The 20,684-nt window shown below is 39.0% G+C and overlaps 1 protein-coding gene across 11 annotated transcripts in view; it reads right to left on the reverse strand.

The window, feature by feature from the left end:
* Positions 1-276: 276 nt before the first annotated feature.
* LOC136841662 (CBY1-interacting BAR domain-containing protein 1-like) overlaps positions 277-20,684 on the reverse strand; it is a 96,976-nt gene continuing 76,568 nt past the window's right edge. For 6 of the 11 annotated variants that reach the window (XM_067108829.1, XM_067108828.1, XM_067108821.1 and 3 more), the window contains 3 exons: positions 19,645-19,677; positions 15,006-15,128; positions 277-5,284 (listed from right to left, as the gene is read on the reverse strand). In XM_067108829.1, the coding sequence (XP_066964930.1) occupies positions 5,198-5,284; positions 15,006-15,128; positions 19,645-19,677 (243 nt within the window). In that variant the 3' untranslated portion in view covers positions 277-5,197. The remainder of the gene's footprint in view (positions 5,285-15,005; positions 15,129-19,644; positions 19,678-20,684) is intronic. The other 5 variants (XM_067108832.1, XM_067108824.1, XM_067108823.1 and 2 more) reach the window with 1 other exon arrangement.

Below are 20,684 nucleotides of genomic sequence, written 5' to 3' on the forward strand. Positions count from 1 at the left end.
TCGGTTCTGCAAACCGAATGCTGTCAAGGTTCTCCTTCCTTCAGGAGACTCAGCTCAAGTGAAATTTTTGCTCCCTTCAGGTTAGCGCTTTGCCGTGGCATTAGCCCTCTCCTTCCTCCGTGCTGCCGGCATCACTGGTTGATGATCATCCATGGTCGGCCTCTCCTGCTGGTTCTTCTAGCGGGACAGTTAAGAGTGCTTTTTTCTCCTCTCTTCCCTCAAACCCTTTCAGTTGCTGGTGTGGGATGCAAGTCTGGTAGAGAAGACCCCGACAAGTTTTGTTTCTTTTTGGTGTTCCGCTACAGGGATCTACGTCTCAGACTCAGCTTGCCGTACATCTGAGTAGCCAAGGATGGTTTTCTGGGTTCTGGTGAGGCTATCCCTCCAAGGAGAAGAAATCGGAAGTGTCGTGCCCCAGGAGGACTCGAGGGTTGTCTGCTTCGGGATGCAAACACTGTTGATAGATCTTCAAGCCGATTTGTCAGTATGTGCAATGATATCAGGGAGAGGACCATGGCATCCCCTGTTAATAACTTCACTGCTCCTTGCAGGGGTTTTGTTGGGGCTGCCGCAGTCCTTGCTTGCTACGAGGGCTTTTTCAACCAGGTGAATGCTTTTTTTCCCTGGACAAGGCGTTCATTTTGGTCGAGCCACCCAATCAAGCTCCTTCCCCTTCCTCTTCCTCAACAGAAACGATTCTTCTTGCCTCAGAGGGGTCTTATGCCGACTATCATATTGTCCTGGCTCTGGCTCGTCCAGACTTGGATCAATCGCCGTTTCTCTTTGCCACGAAGGGTGTTCCCTCTCGCAACAAGAGATGGTGAACCTGGAGGACACCACTATGGTGTCCCTCCAGGTAGTGTCCTGATGAATTTGTGATCCTTCACTTTTTCAAGGTTTTACCTGCTCGTATGCAGTCATTCCTGAAGAGGACTCTGCCTTCTAAAGACTGTTCCAGTCTGGGGGTGGGTTCGTCTACCCAGCATCAGACATCAACCTGTGGCAATTCTGGTACTAGGAAGAGGGACACTGTCCTGATTCCAATCTGCAGTCTAGTAAGTCCCAAGTTGTCACATTCCCCTCAGGAATGGACCTTTACTTGCTTCTGCCTCCCTCTTTCGCAGAGACTAGGTAGATACTGCCGTAAACAAGGTATGTGCCAGGGCAACTGCCGTGTCCTCCAGACAATGGCAGGCTAGCTCTTCCTCAGCCCCTAAGAAGTCTCGTGCTTCAAAGGGCGCTCGCAGAATACCCAGCCTTCCTCTTCTCTTCTTAGAAAGTGTGCATACGTGTGTCTCTTTCAACCCTCTTTCCAATCAGGAAGAGGGCAGAGGGAGAAGAGCAACGGAGAATGCTTGGAATGGCGTTTTCCTCCTGCTGTTGCCTCGATGAAGAAATGACTGTCAAGTCATTGGACTATATGACAGCAACATAGCCAAGACCTGGCCATGGATATCCTTCAGGAGAAGTATCTGTTTTCCTCTGGGCCTTGGCCGCCTTTCATCGAACTTCCGTTCCGTCGCCTCTCCTGTGTTCCTGACTTTGGGAGCAGCCAGCTGGCTAGAGCTAGTCATCTTTCGTGTCCTATCATCGCTGCAGAAGCTGTCCCCTCGGGTAGCTTTGCCTTCGATTCTCTTCAGGAAGAATGAAGATCTGCTTCCAGTCTTTAAAGGCTTAATCCTTTCCTCTCTTGAAGGATGAGGGAGGATTTAGGCTGGTGCTTGATCGACAGGAACCTCTGAATATGCCTGCATATTCTTCTTGCAACATGCATCTGTTCTCAGATCCGCTGACTGGGGAATAGGAGCACACCTTTAAGACCATTGTCTTGGAGGTGTGTGACCAAGGTGAGGTGATAAGTACCTTCTCATCAATATAGGTGTGTGACCAAGGTGAGGTGATAAGTACTTTCTCATCAATATCCTGGAACTCAAGGCAATTAACTGGCCCTCCAAGAGTTTCAGGATCTGTGGTGTTGTTGAGCAGCAACACCACAGTAGTGGCATATGTCAACAAGCAAGAGGGTCTTGTTTCCCTCCTGTTGCTTCAGTTGACTTTGCAGGTGCTCAAGTGAATTGTGGTGCACTCTGTAGAGCTGTCAGCCAGATACATTCCAGGCAATGGGATGTATTGGCAGGCAAGCTCAGATTCTGGCATCGAGTGACATGACAGAGAGCTCCCTTCACTCAATTCTTCACAGAGATGTTGCTCGACTTAAGGGTTCCCTATCATCTTTCTGTTCACTGCCCGGCACAACAGAAGTCTGCAGGTCTTGTGCTTCATCGTACCAGACCCACGGGCCATTACGGTGATGCATGCTGACACTGTGGGACAACCTTGAAATCTTTGTCTTCCCTTCGTATTTGTCTAATTAACAAGATGTTCAGCAGAGTGTCATTCACCCTGAATTTAGATGAATGCTGGAAGACTTTGCCTTATGCTCGACCTGCTAGCTCAGCTTCCGAGGCATTGAGAAGAGTTCCTCCCTGACCTGACCCTCTGTGTCAGCAACATGTGAACCAGTTCAATCCCTGTGCCTTCACGACTAGAGACTTTCCAGCTTCCCTTGCTAGCATAGGCTTCTTGCTGAGTGGCAAAGGAAATAGCTGGATATATCTATCAATTCTCTGCAGTAGTACCCAGGGATTGGAGCCGTTCTCACTGGTTGGTGTCATTGATGGGACTTTTTTTCTCTGGTCCTGCTCTTCAGCAGGTCGCGGACTTCCTCGCCGAGAGTTGCCTCTCTCCGGTTCAGTTGTGAAGACTTAGGTCCACATTCAGCCAAGTCTTTTGCCTGAAAGTAGCCCTTTTCTCCTTAGTCGAGATTTAACTACTGATGAGAAGCTTTGATCGGTCTTGCTCTCCCAGGGATCTCAGGCCCCTGGGCAGCATCTGACTCGTTCAGGGTTCCTGTCTCGTACTCCGCACGCACCCTTGTGAGAGTTGTCAGACAGAGATCCGACTCTCAGGACCATCTCCCGGCATTAGAGAAGAGGATAGATGATCTTCATAGACCTTCGTTGCTGTGGTATTAAAGGGATGGGGGTCAGTAGCTCGACTCCTCCTCAGAGGTCGTAGCGAACTCCGAACCCGTCGGCACCTGTTGCCAGGTTCGAGTTCTTCATGATCCCCTCCCCCTTGGACTTTCTAGTTGATGATCCAGATCAGTCGCTGCTTTGTCCTGTTTTGGTGCTGCGGTACTTTCCAAAGAAGACTTGACATCTCTAAATGAAAGAAGTGTCCAAAGAAAGAAGTGTCCAAGGACACAACTTTCTTACTGTCCTCGTGAGGCAATCAGAAGGGCGTACTCTGCAGCTGACGTTGACGGCACCTGTACACTCCGCCCAAGAGCTCACGAAGTCAATGGCTTGGTCCATCCCTCGCATTCCGGAAGTTTCTGTTGGTCTGAAAGTAGAGATGTGGTCTCATCAGACCACATTTATGTCTTTCTACCTTTGGACTTTTGCCCACGAGTCCTTGGAACCCCCTTTCCTTGGACCTATGGTGGCTGCTCAGTAAGCTGTGTTTTCTTACCCAGCTCATATAAGAGGACAGGTAGCATCTCCCCTATGGTGTATGGTTCTGGAAGTGAGAGGGATTACAAGAGTGACTGGTCTCTCCTTCTCCTTCCTTGTCCCCCTGCTGTCCTTCTTCAGGCAGAGAATGGGATTCGAACTGACACTTGCTGGAACTGGCATCTGATGCAGTAAGCTTACTTATCAAGCACCCATTCTATTTCTCTTTCATAGAATCATAGAAGCAATCCCGTTCCTTCCTCTAGCAAGGGGAGGAAGGAGACCCTGGCAATATGACAAACCCTTTTCTGGATTTTGCCTTACTGCCTCTGACTCTTTAGAATCTTCCTAGCCTATTTTCATATGAGTTAAGATTCCTCACTCATTCAAAAAGGTCCAGAAGTCTGACAATTGATCTTGCAGTTCCTATACTCCGATCAATATACCAGAGGCATGGTACTCTTCCTCACTCTTTCGACCAGTAGCAGCCCAGGTGTGGCGAACTCCAGTCAATTCAGAGACTCGCTCAGATTCCTTCCTCCAACAAGTAAGTCTTCCTAATGTAAAGGACCGATGGTTTGTATATCGTATAGGAACAAATCACAATATTAAAGTAAGTTGTATTTTTCCTAACTATACAAACCTGAGGTCCTTTACATTACATTTATCCCTGCTTCATGCCACCCCTCAATCTGAAACCTGGGCCGAAAGGCAAATTGGTATGTTTACACCCGGGCAGGTGGGACTCTCTCCTACCCGACGGTAGTTACTGCCTTACCACTTTGTTCAAGAGATTTAACTGCTGTTTCTAGTTTTGCTGTAAGTAATTCCTAATGTAAAATTGTGATTTTAAACTGCTCAGCCTTTTGTCAGAAAATTTTTTGGCCAACAGTGCCTCAATGCATGTAAGTGGATGCTACTACAGCAGGTGCAGTAATTTTAACATTTTCATGGTATAGGATGAAGGCTTATGCAGCAATTGTTTGTAACCATAGAATAACATTTTAAGGCACTGAATATGATAGCCCTAATAGAACAGTGAAAAATAGAATAAGAATGAAAATCCACACAATACAAATATTAGATAAAAACATTTCAATCTTCAAAACCTGAAAATATTTTGCCTATCATTAGATATTGTACAAGTACACTACCTCACAAACATGACAAATACTTATTGCAATATTCTTGCTATAGCAATATTTGCTGGTAAAGTCTTTAAAGATACAGCACAGACATTTGTAAGGTGATAATGTTTCCTGGGAGTCAGGGTAATTTGAAGAGTGTGAAGACACTGATACACATTTACTCATAAGTTACTACTTGCCCACTGACTCATCTACTGCAATCTCCCAACACACGAATGAATCTTTGCAACCATGAATATTTTTCTTTGTATTTTGTTTATTCACTATTTTAACTAAGTATAATTTATATATTTCATTCAAATGTCATACACATTTCTGATTACTGTCTAGCAAACACAGCCTTCCTCTCTGGTGAAGGTAAGCTTACAAAAAAAATAAAAGACTTAACCTTCAGCCTGTAGGATGCCCAGTAAACTTCCAAGGCTTCTTTCATGAAAAGATAGTGTCTTTGATGCTGGGAAATATGATAATTTTTTAGATACAAAAATAGATTGCTACTGAAAACAGAAAATGGAATTTCAAAATTAAAAGCTTTCAGTCATCATCACTTGACAGCTCTTCTTCATTGATTTCTTCATAATCTTCAATTTGCAGTTTCTCTGTAGACTTTGTAATATCACGCTGAAAAATAAAATACACCATATTAACAAAATAATAAATAAAAGACATCTGAACAGTAAAGTGCAAGGTCTATTATACATCAAATACCTTAATACAGTATAAAAAAAAAGGGGGAGTACAGAACAATGTATCCAAACATCTAAGTGATTGAGGAACATAAATCCAGACAATACACCTATAGCTTGTGAATTATGTACAGGGCAGCTGTGGGCACTCAAATTTCCCAATTTTTTTTATTTTGTTCTAGTAGATCATTTAAATTTCTACCCCCGCTGCTTTCTCGTCATCAAAGGTTCTATACAACACCTAATGTGGCCTTGCACAAGAGGCAGATTAACCCAGATCTAGTTTGTTTGGACTGGGGGTTGACCCTAGATCAAGTTAGGTAGGAAGATCCTTCCCTAACTTATCAGTCTGCCTTGGAGTCGACTGTCTCTTCTGCCTTTCAGATGTTGTCTTGGTTCGACTAATGGTCTACTGCGGTGGCCAAAATTTCTTCCTCGGCTCTAGGCGATTCAGAAGACAGTGCCCCTTTTGTTAGACTTTTACAGTCAGGTGGGAAAGCTATTTCTTATCCGACACATTTAACTGCTAATGTTTGGGTTAACCTTCTGCTGAAGAGATGAGATGCGGATATCTCAGCTGTTGCTAGCCCTGAGAAATGGAGATGTTTTGAATTCCCCTTCTCTCTTTCCTATAGAACAACTAGACTTAGCAACTGATAGACATTGTGCAGACAATAACGACCGTCTAGTTCATTTAGTGGTTTCAAAGTCAACTGGCACTTCTCGCCCTAATATGATGAGATTTAGGCCTCAGTCCTCTGAAGATAACCACTAACAAGGCCTCTAGACCAGTTCGAACTTCTCAAACAACTCCTGAGAAGACTCTACAACAACAGCCCTTTCAATCCCACTCTCCTAGACCAGGAAGAGGAGCTAGAGGCAGGACCAGAGGAGGTAAGTGATAGAGTAGGTGCCCCTCCCCACTTGTCACCAGTGGGGGGATGCCTGGCGAGCCACTGGGCTGCTTGGCAGAGCTTCAAAGCAGAGTCTTGGGTAGTGGATGTTCTACAGGTGGTATCAACTACCCTTTGATTTCTCTCCTCCTCTCTCTGAGCAACCTTTACATCATCTGTCATATGCCCAGGGCTCTCCAGAGTTTCTGGCTCTTCAAGAGGAAGTGAGAACAATGATGGAGAAAGGAGCAGTGGAAGTGTAGTCAAGCATCCTTCTCCAGGATTCTACAGTCAGGTTTTTCTTGTTCCCAAGGCGACGGCGACTGGTGACCAGTAATAGACCTCTCAACCCCGAACCTGTTCATCAGGAAGACCCGACTCAAGATGGAGACTCCTCATACAGTCCTGGCAGCTGTCAGGAGCAACGATTTTATGCTCACGATAGATCTGAAAGATGCTTACTTCAAGATTCTGATTTCTATCGAAAGATGCTTAATTCAAGATTCTGATTTCTATCGAAAGATGCTTAATTCCAGATTCCGATCCATCACTCTTCCAGGAAATTTCTCCACTCCATTCTGGGAGAACTGGTACTTTGAACCAGTTCAAAGTCTTGTGCTTTGGCCTGACAACAGCCCCTTAGGTATTCGCAAGAGTAATCACTCTAGTGTCATCACAGGCTCATTCTCAAGGAATTCAGCTCTTGAGATGACTGGTTGGGCCTGGCAAGTTACCAAGAAAAGCTAATCCAAGACAGAGATCGTCTACCCTAATTTTGTCACAGCCTATGCATCATAAATTTGGAGAAGTCAAATCTTCTCCCCAGTCAAAAGATTCTTTACCTGGGAATAGTGATAGACATGGTGTCGTTGAGAGTATTTCCACTGGACCAGCGAATTGAGAAATTCTGGAAAGGTGCCCAGTCCTTTCTGTCCAAGCAGAAGCAACCAGCACGTCAGTGGCAAATAATTCTAGGCCTCTTAACCTCTCTGGAGAAACTAGTTCCCCACGACCATCTCCACCTTTGATCCCTCCAATGGAGACTGAAAGAGTTTTGGTCAACTGCAAGATACTTCCTGTTGTTCCAGGTACCTCTGTTTGCAAAGGTGAGAAAGGACCTTCTGTGGCGGTTGGCCAATGAAAACTTGACTATGGGAATGCCTCTTCATTTTCTTCCTCCAAAAATTCTCCTGTTCTCAGACACCTCATATGAGGGTTAGGGAGCTCATTTAGAAGATTTTCTGGCATCTGAAGTCTTCAGGACAAGCAGCTGCATATCAATGTTTTGCAGCTGGAGACAGCCTTCCTGGAACTTCAGGTGTTTAAATAAACAGTATCAGGGCACTCTGTAGTTCTGATGTCACACAACACTACAGCAGTCGCTCATGTAAACAAACGGGGCACTAGTCTCTTGCCAACTTCACTTGATGATGGTACAAATCCACTTGTGGGGATAGACCAATCAGTAGACCTCTCACCCAGATATATCCCAGGCAAAAGGAATGTGGTGGTTGACAAACCAAGTCATCAGGGTCAGGTCCTGGGGACAGAGTGGTCTCTACATCAGGAGATAGCAGACAGGCTCTTCCATTTTTGGGGAAGACCAATGATAGATCTGTTCGCAACAAGGTTCAGCAAAAAGCTGGGGATCTTCTGTTCAGTTGTGTGGCAGAGGATGCCCTTCAACATCCCTGGGACAATCTGGAAGTCTACACTTTCCCTCCCTTTTGTCTGATCCATCAAGTTTTGAACAGAGTAAAATATGTCTTCCCGGAATCTCAGAATGACCCTTGTAGCTCCATGGTGGCCTCACGCAGAATGGTTCTCCGATCTGCTAACCCTTCTGTCAGCAATTCACACAGAGAGGTCCCTCCTTGGCACACCCTCCTTTGCCAGCCTCACATAGAGAGGTATCACCACTTAGTAGGGTCCCTATCTCTTCAGGCTGGAGACTATCCAGTATCTCCTGAGAGTGAGAGGCTTTACTTGTAGAGCAGTGACAGAGATGTCTGACTACCTCAGATCTTCCTCAGCTGTGTGCCAAGGTAAATGGGCCATCTACTGTGATTGGTGTCGTCGAGGAGTCTCTCTCCAGTTGAAACTTCTGTTCAGCAAATAGCAATTTCCTAGTTTTTCCCTGAAGGGAGAAACATCTTTCTGTGTCTGCCATCAAGGGCTATAAGGCTGCTTTGCATTTGGTTTTGTGCCTAAAAGATGTAGACCTGTCTTCCTCTTGTGATATATCAATGCTTCTATAAAGGTTTGAGCAGTCTTGTTCTCTTGCAAAACTAAAACCTCCTAACTGGGACCCGACTCCGGTACTACCAAAGCAGTCTCACTCGAGCCCCATATGAACCGTTGCGACAATTTATGAAAGAGAATTGACCCTTAAAATGGTGTTCTTGCTGGCTCTAGCTTCATCAAGGAGAGTGGCCAAACTCCATGGCCTCTCTTCTAATGTTAAACACTCGAGGTGTTGGGGGTCCATAGCCTTCAAATTTGTCCCGGAATTTGCAGCTACAACTCAAAATCCCTCAGTTCATGATAACATATGAATCCTTTTCCATTCGATCCTTAGGAAATTTTGTTGACAGTGACCCAAACAAATTACTCTTTACCCTGTTATGGCACTGTGTGATTATCTGAAAAGGACTTGCCACCTTACGCCAAGGTGCCGAAGACTTTTGTCAGCACAGGCTGGAACAAAAAAGAAGTGTCCAAGAATACCATCTCCTTCTGGCTACGTGAGATATTAGTCTTGTTTATAGCTCTTCTACAACCTCTACCCCCTCAATTTGGGACCACCTTGACATGGTGAGGGGTCTCTTGAACCCCAGGAATCTGTTCCTGGGTTTGAGTCCAATAGTCCCATATACCATTCAGTATTTCTTTGAATTAATTTTTGTGGAATTTTCTGCTTTTTTAAAAATTTAATGGGCCTGATAAATAGGAAAAGATATCATAACTGGGATTGGGTTTATCTCCGAAACTAAATAGTTGGAATGGAACTGTGGTAGGACCATCAACTGCCCGATAATGTTCAGACCCGAGAGATATCCGGCAGAACTATTCTTTAGGAGTGGACCACGGATTCCAGGGGGATCTGGTTCTAGGGATGGGACTCTCGGCATTCTATCTAGTTTGTCCATAACATGATTAGGGTGGGGATGATTGTATTCCAGTACAGTAATATTGTCAGTCCTAGCAAGCGGGTTTGGCTTACACTTGGGCCACTCTAATCATGTTGTGCCATCCCCTGTGGGGTAGGGTAGGGAGCGGACATTTGGGAGTCGGTTCTCACTTGTGCCATTGGAGGAAGGATAAACTCCATGAAAGACTGATGATATCTTTTTAAAATTTTCAGGTTTAACATTTTTTTAATTCTTAAATCTTTATGACAAGTAATTTTAAAGACTCAAGTACCCCTGGGCCCTCTAATGGCATCGTTCCAGCACAGATGATGACCGCTGCTCCAGTACAGAGCAAACCTTCTAGCATGGAAATGGACAATTCTCTGGATAATCCAAATAATCAAAATCAGAGCGGTATTAAAACTTTAATACCTTATAAAACCCCCAAAAAGAGTAAATACCAACACGACCCAACCTTGACTCACTTTGACTCCCTCTTTGGGAGTGGAAGTTGGTCGAGGTTCCTAGCCATGGAAGCTGACCAAAATATTTTATTACAAAATTATTTATTAAACAGACATCCAACGACAGTTATGCTGTTCAGACAAATAAAAGAGAAAACTTGGCTTATAGAAGCCACAACAAAAAGTCAGTCCGAGGACTATTTGTCTTTGAAAAATATAAACAATATTAACATAAAAGTAAAAAAAACATGATACTATGAACAATATTCAGGGTACCATTGTACTTCTTGAAAACAAAAACGAACCAGTCGATAAGAAAATGCTATTAGACTCTAAAAAAAAAATACCCCAAGGTCCAAGATTGTGAGGTATATGTTGTACCAAGTAAATATAGCAATAAACAAATATTAAAAATAGCAAAAATAAAATTTGAGGGTGAAGATCTACCTCAAAAAATAAAAATTTTAGGTAAAAATAGAGAGTTAAGACCCTATGTCCCAAAGCCACTGCAGTGTCAAAATTGCAGTAAGCATGGGCACACACAAACATTGTAGAAATAACCGGTATGCGCTTATTGTGGATCTACTGAACATACCACACAGTGGAAGTGCAGTGAACCTAAGTGTGTCAACTGTGGGCAGAATTATCATGCAAGATCCAAAGAATGCTTGTATTACATATACAATACGGAATTGAAAATACTACAAGAATGAACGGGGATGTCTATAAAAGAGGATAAGTTGGAATTAAAAGTGAGAGGCATTCAAGATCTGTCTAAGAAACATATATATTCTTCAATAACAACAGCAAATAATGAAACAAAAATGCAAACATAGAAGTAACAGAGCACAGAAAAGTAAATCTCAAGAAAAAATCAATAATTTAGAAATAGAAAATAAAATGGTAAAGAATAAAGAAACAGGTACAAATGAGAAGGATAACAGTTTATCCAATTCATTTGAAATATTAATGCAAATAAAAACACAGGAGGATGCTACTACTACTGAAGTAACAGAGGAGGGTTGTGATGGACTGGATATTAAAGATAAAAAAAGACCTTTGGAGAGAACACCACCCAAAATGAAGAAACCAACTATTATTAGAGAAACATCGGTTAAACCAAAGCTAAAGGAGATGAAAAAGGAACAAAAACAAACTAAGAATATAACTTTATCTCCTAAAATAATAGTAAAATCCATGAAGGCAGATGTCAAAAACACTGAAGTGAAAGAGAACCATACCATAGCTAACAGTGATTATGTCAAGGGAGAAGAGACTACTCTTTCTCCAGTAATCGATACAAGAGCAAATGAAAAGAAATATTCATGATAATACATGTGGATGTAATGATTGTTTCATTGCATTATGCAATAACAACAAAAGCATAACAAAAGATGGTTTAACAAACATTATAAGAAATTTTATGAAATGTAAGAAAAAAGAAGCTATGGATTTGAGTACCCAAGAAAAAGAGTATATTATAAAGAAAAGCAAATGAATGTCATGAGTAAATTATTAGAAAAAATCCAAATAGATAATACAAAAAAAAAAAAAAAAAAGAGAGAATAAAACTCGACCACTAAAACACACGAACACACACGTTTGGAAGAGACAGCGTCAGGCTCTTACAATCTCAGAAATTCTTTAGTCACTTTGTCGTAATTTTTGCACCATTTTTTATTAGCCGTTATATAAAGTTTTATATATGAAAATGTGCGCAATTTCATTTAGAATACAACAAAAAATAACTCATGGTTGTAGCTTTTATCAATTTTGAAATATTTTCATATAAATCACAATAAGTGCCAAAATTTCAACCTTCGGTCAACTTTGACTCGACCGCAATGGTCGAAAAATGCAATTGTAAGCTAAAACTCTTACATTCTAGTAATATTCAATCATTTACCTTCATTTTGCAACAAACGAGAAGTCTCTAGCACAATATTTCGATTTATGGTGAATTTTTGAAAAAACTAAATTTTCCTTACGTCCACACACGCTAACTCTGCTGAAAATCTCAGAAATTCTTTAGTCACTTTGTCATAATTTTTGCACCATTTTCTATTAGCCATTACATAAAGTTTTATATATGAAAATGTGTGCAATTTCATGTAGAATACGACAAAAAATAACTCATGGTTGTAGCTTTTATCAATTTTGAAATATTTTCATATAAATCACGGTAAGTGCCAAAATTTCAACCTTTTGTCAACTTTGACTCGACCGAAATGGTCGAAAAATGCCATTGTAAGCTAAAACTCTTACATTCTAGTAATATTCAATCATTTACCTTCATTTTGCAACAAACAAGAAGTCTCTAGCACAATATTTCGATTTATGGTGAATTTTTGAAAAAATCTTTTCTTTACGTCTGCGTGCTAACTGCTGAAAATCTCGGAATTTCTTTAGTCACTTTGTCGTAATTTTTGCACCGTTTTCTATTAGCCATTACAATAAGTTTTATATATGAAAATGTGTGCAATTTTATGTAGAATACAACAAAAAATAACTCATGGTTGTATCTTTTATCAGTTTTGAAATATTTTCATATAAATCACGATATAGAAAAAATTCGACCTTCGGTCAACTTTAACTCGACTGAAATGGTCGAAAACTGCAATTGTAAGCTAAAACTCTTATATTCTAGTAATATTCAATCATTTACCTTCATTCTGCAACAAATGGGAAGTCTCTAGCACAATATTTCGATTTATGGTGAATTTTTGAAAAAAAAAATTTTTATGTCTGCTCCTTACGAATTCATGCATCATTTTGTGATAATATTTTCTCTGTGTTGCTTTGGTCGTTTTACAATTTTTTTATATACCAAAATCATCGCAATTTAGTGTACAATACAACGAAAAAAAAAATAACTCATTAGCTTTAACCGTTTTGCTCACAGCGCAATTTGTATACAATTATATACAAAATTTTCTTTTCACGCTGTCATATATTCCAATATTTAAATATGATAATGATATTTTTTTTCATTTCTGATGGTTGCATACTAAACTTCAGGCAATGAGAAAAAAGGAGCCAAAAATGAACTCTTAATCTTAAAAACTAAGAATGCTGTGATTTTTTTAAAAAACATTCTTTCTGCTTCGGCGCTAACTCTCAAACCCCGCCGGCATACGGCAGACACTTTTGTAAATAGAGGCTCGGCGTTTAAGGGTTAAATTATTTATGAATTATTACGGAGACAGAGAATAACATGAGAGACAAAGAGAGAAGTTATCCTTACATTAGGTATCAAAAGAAGGAAATTCAGTACTGTATTAAACTAACTTTTAAATGAAATTAAAGTTACTGTAATTTCATTTAAAAGGTAGCTTAATACACTAACCTTAGAAAAAAAAATACTGTACATGGATGACGTATAAATATAGCAGTGTGGGAAGCTTAGTACAGTATACTATTTCTCTCTCTCCCTATTCCACCGATCTATTTTTAGAAGTCTTCTCAACCTTGTTTTTAAAAACTTCTTTATTCTGTTTCTTTCTCTTTGTTCTGAAATGCTCTATGTCTTTATGTTTTAAAACAGTGCATTTAGTTGTATAAGGTACAGGTAAAATTATATCAATTTAAAATTGTCTACCATACAGTTAAAGACATACAGAGAAATAGTAATACGTAGGTTGCACTAACTATGAACGAGAGAGTGAGAGAGAGAGATAACAGTTGTCCTTACTTGAGAGTGAAATTTTTTATGAATTATTACAGGCACAGACAAAGAGAGAGAGAATTGTGTAAGAAACCTTTGGCACGCTAATCAGCAACACTCTCCCTTCTTGTCACGTTAAATTGACATGTCTGACAGCTTTGCCTTGAGCTTCAAACAAAAGATGAGGGAAAGATGTTTGTTTAAAATATGTATCACATACAAATTTTGTTGTTGTTGTTGTTGTTATTATTATTACTATTACAGTAAACCCCCATATTCACGGTCTCACTATTCGCGGATTTCTCTGTGGAACGTATATACAAATTATTCACGGGAAATTTGCCTACTCGCAGTATTTTTCACTTAGAAATATTCACAAATTACTGTATTTTCATATTTTCATGACTAAATGCACTTTTTGTGATAAAACTATTAAAATACTCAAGTATAAGCATTTTTAGAGTTTTTTTTTTGTTTAAACTATCAAAATAGGCAGTTCTAAGTGTTTTGAGAGGGTTTTAAGTATTCGTGGATTTTAGCTATTCTCAGGGGGTGCAGTACGCATCCCCCATGAATACGGGGGTTTACTGTATTATTATTAATCTTGTTAATATTTGAAAATTAGTACTTATTATTAGGTAAAAAATTTATTTATAATACAAAGCAAATAAACATATACTGTACTGTACATGTACCATAAAAATTCTCTCACCTTAGTAAAAGAGAGAGAGAAATTATTACATTACTTTTATTGTTTAATGTTATTTAATTTACACATAAAAGCTGGAAAACTTATAAATTACATAAAAAATTACATAAACACTTCTGCACGGTTTCTCAGTATTTGCAAATGTTCGTGTATCTGTGAAAAACTTGTGTATGACAATTAGGTAGGTTCCAACAAAAAGTTCGCATGTCTGTAAATTCGCACAACTCAAATTGTGCACGTTCGGGGCATTACTGTAGTATAGTAATAATGAAGAGTTCAAAGAAAAGTAAAACTACGAACTGTAATAAAATTTTCTTTGTTTTACAACAAAAAAACTAGTTTTTAGTGATATTGCCTACGCTACTGAATCTTGGCCTAGACTATTCCCAAAACTTGATGGTTTTAAATGTATAACTTGTGTAATGTTCGAGCCCTGATTTTTATGCTTAAATATAGATCTCCAAAAATTGAACATTACACAGGTATATACACTATAGTTCCTACTATGAGTCATAAGCAATAAGAAGTAAATACTAGCTGTTTTTAACCATCCCAATATTTCCATCTTTTTAATATTACTGGCAATATTAAAAATTTAACAGGTTAGCTCTCATACAACTTTGTTATAGTACAGAGGTATACAACTTTGTTATAGTACAGAGGTACTAAGTCAATAGAATAGCAAATAATCATGCCAGGAGTAAAATTGTTTACCTTACCCTCAGAAATGCTTGTGGTGGCCTAACAAAATGAAAAGAGAAATAGAGTAAGAAAGTTCTGAGAATCAGCACCTACCTTTTTCCTGGTTTCTTTTCGTTCTCTTGAACTTTTAATTACTGGAGAGAGTGATGATCCTTTTCCGACTCCTAAAACCTCTGCTCGACCACTAGGATCTCCCTTCAGTGCATTACGAAACTCCTGCAATGGTAATGTTGACTCTTTAAGGCAACTATTCCTTACTATGCATGTAACATCTACAATACTTAACTTACAAGTATGTACTATATATCAAAATCATGTGCTTTTATAAAGAACTACACATCTTTAATCATCTTTGTATCCTGATCCTTTACTCTTTTTGAGTTGATATTACAAATCAATAGCTTTTGTAAAATACTCCATGCAATATATTTTTGTGAGATGTATTAGTTAAATTTCTGCAATATATATATGAAATGTTATCTTAAAAAGGTATACTGTATATTTTTGTTTACTAAATTACAAGATCCATCATCAAACCCAGGTACATCACAGACACCCAAAATCAAAATAAAAAATTAAAAAAATATAAAAGTGACTAAAAAACAACTTTAAGTTCAGTGCACCAGTCAAAAAGAATAAATAAAAAATTAACAAGCAAGTATCACTCAAGGATAGTTAGAAAACTTGAAAAGTGTGAAGTACAGTATCTATATAATTCAAGACCCAGAAAAAGAATGGTTACAACACCGCAAGCAAATGAAATATCAAAATACAGTAATAAAAAAAATATGAGTGCATATCACTGCAAAATCACCACATCACTGTATATTTTTGTTTTACTAAATTAAAAGATTCAGTACTCTGGTATTTCATAGGGCAGACAACCTAATTTAGGTACATAAAAAAATACAGAATTTCATGTCAGTGAATATATTCATTTAAATAAATGTAAGCCATACTGACAAGGCTGCTCCCTCTGATTATTTTCACTTTCAAGCAAACCTAGGCAATTGTGTGTGAGGGGAGCCTTGAAGGACCTTGATGAAAGGATATGGTTTTTAATCTACAAACTTAAAAAAAAAACAATTGTTTGTATGAAATAAGTATGCACAAGATCAAATAATCACTTGAATGTAAGGGAAATAGAACATCCCACACACGCAAGGTATGGCCTGTATACTGAAGTCCAGGCGACCTATTGAAGTCCAGTCGACCTATTTATCATCAGAAAAATTTGGAGTGTAGTTGCCATGAATTTCTTTGTTTTAAAATTTTCAGTACTTCAATGTTTACGTATTTGCTGTTTACCGCAATCCAAATATTGACAATTCTATATATGACTGTCTCTTGGAAAGGATTAGTAAGGCTCAGTCTGAGGATTCGAAAGTTTCATTCATTATTTGTGGAGACTAATGCAAAGCACAGCGAGTGGCTAAATTCAAATTCCACAGATCAACATGGCTGGTCTGCTCTTGGGTTCTGTAATAATCCTCCAATTTTGTCCATCTAATTGAGGAACCAATGCATATTTCTGGTAACAGATTAGACCTCATACTCACAGATGTTCCAGCTATTATAAAGTCAAGATCTGTGAATATATAGGCAATTCTGATCACTGCACCATTGAGACAGACATATCTGTCAATCAGTACAGTATATTCCTAATGTCACCATTGGAAAAACCATCTGGCTGAAATCTAGAACCAATGGGACTGCATTATGTAGCCTTTAAGGCACTTAATAATTCAGATGCTATATTAGATCCTGATCCCAAGATGATGTTAAATGAAATGATGATGGCTATTTTAATAAGGTATGTCCCTGGAAAGGTCATAAAATTCAGGACAGGAATTGCTCAGCCTCATCTTTGGTGGACCACATTGGCATCATCTGTCTTTGGGTCAGGCTTGCCTCCCATTCCACCACTACTAACAGATGATGGTAGATTGGTTACTGGCCCTAGGGAAAATTCTGAAGTGCTTCATCGAGCTTTTGAAGCTAAGCAATAAGCTGGGGATGTCCCTCTTCCTGATACTTGTCATTCTGAACCTACTCTTCAAAATTTGCACTTTGCCATAGGGGTGTTAAGAAAATTCTGGATAATCTTGATAGCTGGGGTGGAGATGAACCTGATGGTTTCTTCCCTTTGTTTTTTAAAAATGTTTTTAGTGCGTTGTCTTACAAGATTAGTAGATTCTATATATTTTTATGTTGACATAGTATCTTTGTGGATGAGCGTAAGCTTAGTAATGCAGTGCCTGTTCCAAAGAGTGGCATATCTGCAGACCACTGTAACTACAGGCCCATTTCTGTTCTCCCTGTGCTCTCCAAAGTTACTGAAAAACTTATTTTTAAGCTACTATATAAGTATATGGAATCTAAAGGATTGTTAGCTGATAGTCAATATGCATGTAAAAAGCAGTTGGGTACCTGCGATGCTCTTTTAGACTTGACATGCCATTTGAAAGAGATTCTTGATAAAGGTTTTGAGTGCAGAGTAATTCAAATAGGTTTTAGTGCTGCTTTTGATTTAGTAAATCATAAAGCACTTATTTATAAACTTCAGAACCTTTGAGTGGGTGGATATGTTTTAGGATTACTTCAAGATTTCCTTACAGGTAGGCAGCAGTGAGTTGCTGTTGATAGGATCTTTAGTGAATCAAGACCTATTGTGTCTAGAGGGTAGTGTTCTTGGTCCTCAAGACCTATTGTGTCTAGAGGGTAGTGTTCTTGGTCCAATGTTATTTTTGGTGTACACAAGCAATATGGTTGTTGGCCTGAAAAACAAGATTGTTAAGTATGCCAATGATGCAACACCTGTGGGTGTAGTAAAGTCTCCAATTATGAGAAATGAAGCTGCCCTCAGCCTCAATTGTGACATGGACCAGATCAGTGAATGGTGTAATCGGTGGGGTATGAGACTGAACTCCAGTAAAACAAAAACACTATTGATTAGCAGATCTTGTCAGGAGCTTTAACTATTCTAGGTTTAACTTCTGACTCACTCTTAGTTTTGAGAAACATCTAATGAATGTTTTAGCAAACGCTGCACAAAAGTTAGGTATAGTTCGTAAGGCCTCATATATCTATAACAGTAATAAAATCAATGCAACCTGTTTCAGGTCATTTGTGCGTCCTTTACTAGAATACTGTTCTTTGGTGTGGATGTCTGCTTCTGCCAGAGATTTATCTCTTTTAGACAGTGGTTCATGGTGGTAGGTTTGTTTCCCAATACTGTACTGTATTAGCAGTTATGACTTGGATCATCAATGGATGGTCTCTTGTTTGTCACTTTTTCATAAGTTGTTTTTTAACAGGGATCTTTTCCCTGAGGATGTTATGCAATTGGAACTTCAAAAGTTCAAGCAAAGATGCAACACATTGCTACCCTAATGCTGTTCTCCTTGAATTTTAATACACTTTTATCTATTTATTAATTTACTTATTTTTAGTGAGTGAGATCTTTTCTTTCTGTATTTCCATTTACCTTCTCTATTTCCTATTGAACACCAGATTCTTTGGAAGCTTGAATTTCAAGTTAATGGTCACTGTGGGCTTGTTCCATATGAATAGGGTTCATCTCAATAATAATAATAATAACTGCTTTAATTTAGTGTGATCTTACAAAGAACACTTTTGGACAGAAAAGTGTCAGTCTCATTCACTTTAGCATCTGATAAGTGTGGCACACTTAATGGATTATTCCATTAAGTATGAATTAATACCAGACTGACAAATCCAGTAAGCCCATTACTCTAAGGTGTCAGTGTATTGCCAAAATTTGGAAGTTTAAATTACAGTTATTATTACTTGTCAATCCCTAAAAACAGGGACTGAACCTCCAAGAAGGCAGTGGAATCTGAGTAAACATATAAATACCCTTTAGGGTAGGTAGTAGATGGAACAGTACAATGATTTTTACTGGTAATGTTGCGATATGATATGGGCAAGATGAAGCCAAGTCATTTACTGGGAAAGAAGCAATTTACTGCACTGCTTCTCCAGCTTTTACTTCTGTTACTGAAAGCCTTTGGAAGTCTTGCCATCAGTGTTAATGCTTATATTTACAAAGGCTACTGCTACTGTGGAAGGGCACTATGTTCCTTTGCTTCGATTTGTCTTCTCTTTCTTGGCTGCTACTTACGTATACAGTGCTCATTGTTTCCATGCAAACCCAGTAACATTATAGTCTAGTGTGCTGTCTTTCAAACCCAAAAACATTGCAGTCTACTGTAATGTCTATCTGCACAAACCCCAGACACTTCATAACAAGAAGAAAGAAGTGTTACTAGAAGTAGATGGGGGTCAATGCCTCTGGTTACCTCTGGTTCTCCAGCAGAAAACTGGATAACTTGACTGTGTCTGTAGGCCTGGTTTCAAATCAGAATTTTCCCAAACTCAGTTTTGCCTTTTTTTTTTTTTATTTCACTAATTTTTTGTTTCACTGCCAGCTAGAACACTATATCACTTGGGAAGGCTGGGGCATAATTGAATGGTGGTTAATAAAGAATTGGGGGTTTATCCAGGCTTAAGGAAGGGGTTTTGCCCACCTGAAATCAGATGTTTTTAAAATAATTCTTGGATGGTCTGCCCTTCAAAATACCAAAGTGATAAACTCTAGTATGGTGATGGTATTTTTTATACAGTTAAAACAATTCTGTTTACACACAAAATGCAAGGTAGTGAAGCATCGTAAAAATATTTTGATAAAGTTAGTGCTCTTGTGTATTACCGCATCAAAGACGTCTCTTGCATTGCGGAATGCCTGCATTGAAAAATAATATATTAGTAAAAGTAAACTTAAAAGGTATATTATTCAATTCATACTTTATCTATAACCGAGTTACAGTGGTGACATAAGGATACAACAATTTGTCAAATAGACCTATTTTACTATAGTTTCTTTATTTTCATTATATGAAAGATTAAAGTATTTTATATCACAAAATGCATTTTAAGACTAGTAAATTGAAACTTAGCAAATGATGTAAAGCTCCAACACTGAAAATGCCCCATGTATAACTATAGTAACCACTGTTCCTTCCTATTACTGGTGAAGTTTCTTAATACAGTAGCATTTTCATGAAATACCCTGGAAAATTTCATGTTTCAGTACTTTAAATATAAGACAATGAAAAAATTTAAGAAAAGCATTAAAATTTTTTGTAATAAAATTTATTATTGTAGTACACTCCCTGAACACCTGAATTCGCCCTTAATCCCACTAGCCCGAACAACTCTCAATTACCAATCCCACTATTGGGAATTTTAACAGCCAGCATTACCAACGCTCCAGGTAAAATCGTCACTTGAGCTACCATAACAAAGTTGGCAACACTGACACAGGTGTGCCAACACTCCCACTTTCGTCAAATGCTTTTTGTTTGTGCTGCTGGAAGGTTGTTTCCTTCTGCAGTGCGAGGTTTTAATGCTATTACCGGACTTCTCTTTGTATTTTGGACTTCTCGTGAAGACCTGGATTGTATCTACCAGTTTTTTCTCCTGGATTTTCTAGATATCTTCGATGTGGAACGTCTTTGGGAATTGGACTTGCTGGTTCCCAGTCTCGATTGGTCATCATGGACTCTTTCACCTTCTATTACCGCGCCTTCAGCTTCGACATTGACCTCAACTGCCCCTACGACTGTGGATGCTGGAGCTGATCGCTTCTTCCTGCCAGAGACGGATGAGTACCTTGAGATACAATATACATTCTGTCAGGTATGTAGGAAGGTTAAATGTGATGTGATGTGCAGACTCATTGCGATGAAT

This window comes from Macrobrachium rosenbergii, chromosome 9 (genome assembly GCF_040412425.1).
Source record: "Macrobrachium rosenbergii isolate ZJJX-2024 chromosome 9, ASM4041242v1, whole genome shotgun sequence".
NCBI lineage: Eukaryota > Metazoa > Arthropoda > Malacostraca > Decapoda > Palaemonidae > Macrobrachium > Macrobrachium rosenbergii.